Genomic DNA, 8035 nt, shown 5'->3' with positions numbered 1-8035 from the left:
ACCTGAGTAATTGTGATGCTGACCCAAGTGGGAGAACTCCTCTTCTCGCAGAAGAGGAAACTGAGGTTCAGAGAGAGAGTTAGTGACAGGTGAGTTCTGAGATATTGTCAAATAGGTAATCTCAAAAATAGGAGCCGGTCTGTATGTGGGATCCGAACCCTCGGACGGGAGCGCCGCCGCGCTTCCCAAGCAGCGCACTATCCAGTGCGCCACCGGGCCGGCCCATGATTATGTTTTTTAAAAAATAATTCACTTATTTCTTTCTGGTTCTAAAACTAATGCATGTCAGTGTAGAAAATTTAGGAAATAAGAGGAAAGATCCAAAGAAGAAAGTTGTCATAATCCCACGGCCCACGGATGACTTGTGAACATTTGGCACATAGCCTTCTGTTTCTGAGCATCTCTCTACATCCCAGGAATCCCACCAGACAAACTGTTCTGTAACCTGCTTCATTTCACTTAGCGGCACGTAGTGATAATTTGCTCATTCATTTCACCTTCTCCTCCCTTGCCAGTGTGCCAGGTTTTTTTCTGAGTCACCATGTTCTCAACCAGCTCTGTTCTTTGGCATTTTGTTTCTTTCCATTTTCCCATGGCAGTCAGTGTCCTTATGGAGGAGTCTGTGTCCATCTTTCTGCCATTCTTAGGATCAAGTCTTAGAAGTGAAAAGGTGAAGTCAAACATAAATGATTTTGAGAATTTTGATAGATTCTATCAAATTGCTCTCCATAACAATTGTCTCATCATAAACAATCCTTGTGCATATCAATTCCCACATGTGCCTTTATTTCCCTCTGGGTATTATAAGTTAAATGACTATTCGTGCTATCCCATTATGGTTCTGTTTTATCTTCATATTTACATTTCTTTTGTTATCAGTAAGGTGAGCTTTTTCATGTTTCTATTCACCATTTCTACTTGTGTCTATGTATGTGTGTGAGATGCCTCAAATAAAGAAATAAATCCTTGATATTTTTCTAATAAGATGTTTTATTTTTCCATTGGTGTTCAGAAACTTTTCATATAGTGACCTTGTTCTCCAAATCTGATATTTTAATTTTTTCTTATGTTCTTACAGCTTTTACATACTCAAATCTATTTTTCTTTTTCTTTTATGCTCAGAATAAGGTACATATTTGCCTATATTTTCTGTGATTATTTTATGATCTTACTACAAAAATAAAATCCTTGTATCCTTTTAGAATTTATTTCATTGTGGTAACTGAAATAGGAAATTTGTTTCTTTCCCAAATAGTCTACCACTTGTTCTAATACCATTTATGGAATAATCACTCTCCATACATCTCAAAGACCGTGTTTATTTTATAATAATATTTTATGTATAAATACTTCCTGAGTTTTTTATTTTGTTCCTTATATTTGTCTTTCTATTTTGGGGGGGCACCTCCCCTGTACAGGGATCTGAACACTTGACCTGGTGTTATAATACTGAGCTCTAATGAACTGAGCTAAGCAGACAGCCCTTGTATTAGTAACATACTTCGAGCAGCAATCACTTCATCGTAAATTTTAGGTGATTTTGAGGGTACCTATTTACAGAATAAGTACCCTCACCCCCATTGTCAAAAGACAAAAATATAACAGATTTAGTTTAAAGATCTTAATTGGCTTTTATTTGTGATTCTAGAATCCGGCAACACCTCATTCTATAAAATAGAATGAGTGATGAGCTGAGCAGAGGAGTTTGGATTTATAGACAGACAAGGGCTGAGGAAAGCAGAAGCAGAACAAAAGCGGACTGGCTGTTTCAAAGTTACTTTCCTTGTAAAGGTTAAAGCAGAGGGGATTTCACTGCGCCAGCTAAAACTGGCTTAAGGATTTATCTCTCTCCTTATGTCTGGGAAGGTCACATAAACCACTCAGTTTGGGCATGGTGGCATGGGACTTGAGCACACGTAACTGCATTTTGGGGCTTAAGGATTTATCTCTCTCCTTATGTCTGGGAAGGTCACATAAACCACTCAGTTTGGGCGTGGTGGCATGGGACTTGAGCACACGTAACTGCATTTTGGTTTGGCCCGTTGGGCCTAGGGTAGGAGCTTGGTCCAAACCAATGGCTTCCTAAAAATTTTATTTAACCTCATCTTCCTTTTAAAAAGGTTCTTGGAGGCTGAGCATGGTGCTGATAATACCAGCCAGCTGCCAAAAAAAAAAAAGATTCCTGGAAATGACCACATGAAGTTTTGTTTATTTTGCTCAACTCACAAAGATAAGAGCTACTTGATACTTATCCCTGTCCTGTGATTTCAGCCTAGATTAGTTGGTTTGCTCCTGTAGGCATCAAAGGTGCCTTTATCATCTGGAAAATAAAGTTCTTAGCCTCACGGTCTGTGTTTACAGCCCGATCATAACCCATCTTTCCAGTCATCTCTCCCAGTAACAAAGTCAGCTCCAGCAAGCCTCCAACTCTATCTTCTTTGCCTCTGCATCTTTGCCAACGTTTTATTCTCTTCATGAAACTCTCTTGCACTCCCACATTTCTGTCCTTTAGGTTCTACATATTCTGCAAAGCAGCTAAAAATCACCCTCTCCACTAGGGTTTCCCAAACTTCCGCTGTAATAAAATAGTACACTATTTTTATTGTTCTACGCCTTTTGACTCAGGTTTAGCTCCTTCTATAGTTTGCGTTAGTGACGTGTGTAGTCCTATTCCCTTGCAAGATTACCTGAAGGTAAAAGCTCCACCTGTAATAACCACTAGCCAGAGCACAGCGGGGATCCTGGTACGCAGCATTCAGTCAACATTACCATCTGCACTCATCTATTCTCCATCCCCGATTCTTTTTACTTTACAGAATGCTCTCCTGGGCAGCCTCATGGTCTTTGCCACCTTCCTGACTTTGTGCAATGCACAGTGCTATGTCATACCCGCTGAGAAAATTCCAGGCAATACATCCAGTGGTAAGTCCTGGTTTTTCAATATTTGTTACGTTATTGGAGCCTGACCAGCAGATGAAAGCCTTTGAATCCCCATGAACAGGAGGGCTAGGGCAGATATAAAATGGACTAAAATGAGGGACTTCATTACGTCATTTATATAAGACAGTTGTTCTCAACCCTAACTGGGTGGGAATTGCCTAGAGAGCTTTTGAAATCTACCACAGTGTTCAGGCCCCTTCTTTTTTTTTTTGTCCTTTTTTTCCGTGTCCGGCAACGGATTGCAACCCTCAGTGTTGCCCCCGTACCGGACCAGGGACCGGCAACGGGATCGCAACCCTCGGTGTTGCTCCTGCGCCTCGCTCAGCCAGTGAGTGGGAACCGGTCTGTATGTGGGATCCGAACCCTCGGGCGGGAGCGCTGCCACGCTTCCCAAGCGGCGCACTATCCAGTGCGCCACCGGGCCGGCCTCAGGCCCCTTCTAAGACAAGGTAAATGAGAATCTCCGGGGTTGGAGCTGCACATTTATGAGCTGCTTGACTGACCTCACATGCAGTCAGGGTTAAGAACCATTGCTTATTCCAAGGCAGCACTTCTCAATTTTAATGTGCATGTCAGGCCCCGGAAGCTTGTTCAAATGTAGGTTCTGATTCAGTGGGTCTGGAGGTGGGTGTGAGTCTGTATGTCTAACTCGGCCAGGGTGATGCTGTTGCCGCTGGTCCTTTGAGCATAAAAGCTCTACAGGAGTGGTTCTCTCCCCTGGTTGGACCCTTGGATTACTTGGGGAGCTGATGCCTGAGGAGAAGGGGTCTGGGAAGGCCTGGTAGTCAGCCTCAACCCACCCCATCCTCTTACCAGATTCTTGACTCCACTACAGGAAAGAATTAAAGAGCAGTCAGTAGACAGTGAGAATGAGTTTAGTGTAGCAAATAAGAGATGCAGATTTTACAGAGAGAGTGCAGCCTACCTCCAGAGACCCAGCAGGGCCTACACCAGGTCCAATACAAAAGTAAGAAATACCCCCTTAAAGGCTAGTACAGACTGCAGGCGGGCTCACGGGAATATCAGCCACTTGCTGAAAGTAAGTTTGATACAAACCTTGTACACCCCAGCCAGCAAAGTGCTGGCCCCAGGAAAGTGAACAACCACCCACCTCCTGCCGGGATTCAACTTTTATAGTCCCGCTATCTAATACATATTTATGCTATCTAATGAATATAAATTCCACTTTACTGAGCATGCCCAGCCACTGGATTTGCATTAAGTCAGCACCCTGACATCTCCCATCGTTCCAAAAGTAGGTCCAACTAGCAGCAGTCACTTTCCTCTAGGGGAGGGCCTAGAGGAAGGCCCTGAGACCTTGGGAAGTGGCTTGAAACCCAGAGGTGTGTCCTGTAAGCCGAACCCAGGGAAACTGAGCACATCCTATCTCTGAGCTTTCCAAAAATATAGCAGCCTGGGCCCCACACCCAGAGATTCTGATTTCATTGTTCTGGGTTACGATGCTGACAAGAAAGTACCCAAGATGTTTCCCATGTGCATATGGGGTTGACAGCCATCGAGGCAAAACCAAATGAAGTGGAGAAGTGAAGGGTTTATCCACAGATCATCCAGTAGAAAAAAATTTGGCTCCGAAATAGCTACCTGATTAAAGAGGAGGGCCTTATTTCTTCTTGGAATATCTCTTCTGAAATAAAATCTGGAAGGATGTAAGCTCAATGTAAAAAAGCATTCTCAGTGGCATGAGCTTCACAGTGCTGGAATTCAGCTGTGGGCAAACACAGAAGCGCTTTTCGTAGTCCCCTTTGAAATGTCAAGCTCATCTCTGCCTGGGAGGGGATCAGAGGCAGGGGTTGGCCGCCATGTCCTCCCGACAGGCCTTGCTCCCACAGCACAGCTTTCACTGACGGACGGTGCCGTGGGTATTGTTTTAGAATGCAAGGATCTCGATGGAGTCAAACACCCGCTGAACTCAAAGTGGAAGACGAAGACATGTGAGATGTGTTCTTGCAAAGAGGATGGAATTCACTGCTGCAGTATGTAAGTGTCAAGCCACTGGTGGCCAAGAGGGGATCTGACTGTTCTCTGAGGAACAGCCACTTCCTCTTTTGAAATCCCAAATTAGGGGTTTAGTTTTCTTGTTTGTTTGTTTTTGTTTTGGTGCTGGGTATAGGGATCTGAACCCTTGACCTTGGTGTTATCAGCACCATGCTCTAACCAACTGAGCTAACCGGCCAGCCTGATTTTATTTTTCGGAGCAGTTTTTTATGAACAGCAAAATTGAGCAGAGGTACAGGGAGCTCCCATATACGCCCAGCCCCCACACATGCTTATCCTCCCCCACTGTCAACATCCCCCCCCCAGAGTGGCACATTTGTTACAGCTGCTGAACCTGCACTGACACATCATTATCACCCAAAGTCCATCATTTACTTTAAGGTTCACTCCTGGTGTGGTGGTGGTGGTGGGGTTTAGTTTTCAGTCCCATCTGTTCTATTTTTTATTTTTTCTTCATTTCTTTTTGGCAGCTGGCCAGTATGGGGATCTGAACCCTTGACCTTGGTGTCACCAACACCACCCTCTAACCAAGTGAGCTAACTGGCTAGGCCTCTTTCTTTTTTCTATTGTGGTAAAATATATATAACATAACATTTACCATTATAACCATTTTTAAGTGTACAGTTCAGTGGAACTAAGTACATTCACTTAGTTGTGTAACCATCACCACCACCTACCTCCAGAATTCTTTCATCCTGCAAAACTGAAACTCTGTACCCACCAAACTACAACTCCCCATTCCCCAACACCCAGCCCCCGGGAACCACCACCATTCTACTGTCTGTCTCTATGATTTTGACAACTCTGGGTACCTCATATGAGTGGACTTATGCAGTATTTGGCCTTTCGTGACTGGCTCATTTCACTTAGCATAATGTCCTCAAGTTTCATCTGTGTTGTAGCACATGTCAGTTTTCAAGGCTGAATAATGTTTCATAGCATGTGTACACCACATTTTACTCATCCATTCACTCATTGATGGACACTTGAGTTGCTTCCATCTCAGTCTTACTTCTTTTAAGTTGTTTTTGGAACTTGATAAGTACCTTCATTCTTAAAAATCCACATCCAGATGGGTTCCTCAGGACAGGAAAGTGTATTCAGTGGTCCAATGATACTTTAGAGGCTGACCCCACCGTCACTTCAGCCTTAGCCTTGGTGGTTTGCAAGAAAAGGAGTGGCTCTGAGCAAAGGCAGAGGGAATAGAGGTGAGGTTTGAGGGATAATTTGTAGTGGGCCTTGTACTGTAAACCCTATGGCACTTCACTGCTCAGGTTTAACTCGTCAGTTCAAAGGTTGTGCAAATGTTTTCTGCTGGGTTGCTGTGAACATCAAAGGTCTAGTACGTGGGTGGATAGAACACAGAGTACCTGCAGTATGATCTTAGTCTACCTGTTTCTTCAGTAGCTATGTCCATACTAGCCACCCCACTCCCAACCCCCAAATCCATCTGATGTCTTCACATTGGCCTTGGCCTACAGTGTTTTGCAAGAACAGGAATGGCTTTCATGGCAGAAGTATTGGTGTAAAGTAGGGTTTCCCAAACTTCTCTGATGACAGACTCATCTGGGAAGTGTGATAAAATACAGATTCCTGGGCTCCAACCCAGAACCCACTGACCAGAATCTGTGGGGGAGGGGCCAGGGAATCTGAATTTTAACAAGTGCCTCAGAGAGTCTTATGGCTTCAGTGAGTAGAGAAGCGAGTGCTTGACTTAAATCAGAACACCTGAGTACTACTGAAGTTTAAGTATCTGGAGAGTGATGTCCACATTTTTGGAGCAGGCCCCATGCTAAATGCTTAATGGAACGAGGGGAAATTCGGATTGGGGGGCTGGCTGGGTAGTTGCCCAGACCAGACTTCCAGGTATTGCGTTGGCCAGAGCACTGCATATTACAGATGAATCTTGATTTGTGGCTCCAGAAATTTGACATTGTCTCAAGTGTTAATGTGACTCTGGAGTGTGATTATGTCATGGCTGGGTTAAGGCTGGTGGCCAGTTCCTTCCTCACATCGCAGCACCTCTGTCATGGATAAAGCATCCCTGTCACCTGGATCTGGCATCTGGCCCCAGTCAGTGCTGCATTGTCCTGGCCATGTCAATAGGACCCCCTTCTAGGGTTCCTATGACTCAGTGTAGAAAGAGCAAGGACTGCTTCTTGCAGCGAGGTGGGAAGAGCCTAACACTGGAGTCAGAGTAACTGAGTCTGAATCTCCATTCCTTGTATACTACTAGCTGTGTGACCCTGGGTATGTTTCTGAATCTCTCTGAGCCTCAGTTTCCTCACTGTAAAATAGGAATAAGGAGGTGGATATGAGAATTCAATGAGATTCTGCATATAAATTCATTAACCCGATAAATAGTTAATGCTTTCTCTGTTCCAGTTCCATGTTCCCTGAGCCTGGAACAGTAGCTGGCACCTGGTTGGGGCCCAAGGTGCCCCTTCTTTCTTTCCTGCCATGTTGCCCACCCCATCTGGTACAAAGCTCCACATGGTGGAAATATGATCGTTTCTCCCTACTGTTCAGAACCAACTTCTTCCCTGGTATTGCCACACTGCCTACCCAGATCACGAAGTGTCCAGTGGCAGTGCAGCTCAAGGCTGGAGCCCCAGGCAGAGGCTCCCCGGCAGGGAATGGGAAATGTCCTGGCCTCTGCACTGCCCAGCCCAGTACCTCCCAGGCCAGGCTGTCTCCCTGGCTGGGGTGAAGAAGTGGGAGTGGGGGACAGAGGCCCAAGGTCATCCAACCACCAGCTCCAGACAGCCGATGTTCATAGTTTCCCCTTTTACTCTCTCCTAACTGTTTCACCTACAGAGCTAGGTCTGTCTTGAATCAAAATATGCATCCAGTCATGTGCCCTTTGCCTTAGCAGCTGGTTCTTGCACACAGACAGAAGGATTGCACGATTTTGTCTTCGACCAGAAACTTGTAAAACAATTGGTATCTCTTCAACAAACACTTTACATTTTTAACAATTTTTTATTGTGTTGAAATATATATTGCATAAAATTTGCCATTTTAACCATTTTAAAGTGTACAATTCAGTAGTATTAAATACATTCTCAGTATTAGGTAA

General features: G+C 44.5%; 1 protein-coding gene across 1 annotated transcript in view; it reads left to right on the top strand.

The window, feature by feature from the left end:
- The window catches only part of MSMB (microseminoprotein, beta-), a 46285-nt gene that overhangs the window by 35621 nt on the left and 2629 nt on the right, over positions 1 to 8035 (top strand). The window contains exons 2-3 of the mRNA XM_008570004.1: positions 2817 to 2922; positions 4833 to 4938. Of these exons, the coding sequence (XP_008568226.1) occupies positions 2817 to 2922; positions 4833 to 4938 (212 nt within the window). The remainder of the gene's footprint in view (positions 1 to 2816; positions 2923 to 4832; positions 4939 to 8035) is intronic.

Source organism: Galeopterus variegatus, unplaced genomic scaffold (genome assembly GCF_000696425.1).
Source record: "Galeopterus variegatus unplaced genomic scaffold, G_variegatus-3.0.2 Scaffold551, whole genome shotgun sequence".
In the NCBI taxonomy this organism is placed as follows: Eukaryota; Metazoa; Chordata; class Mammalia; order Dermoptera; family Cynocephalidae; genus Galeopterus; species Galeopterus variegatus.
The sequence above is the reverse complement of the archived record's forward strand: the minus strand, read 5'-3'. Positions and strand labels throughout refer to the sequence as shown.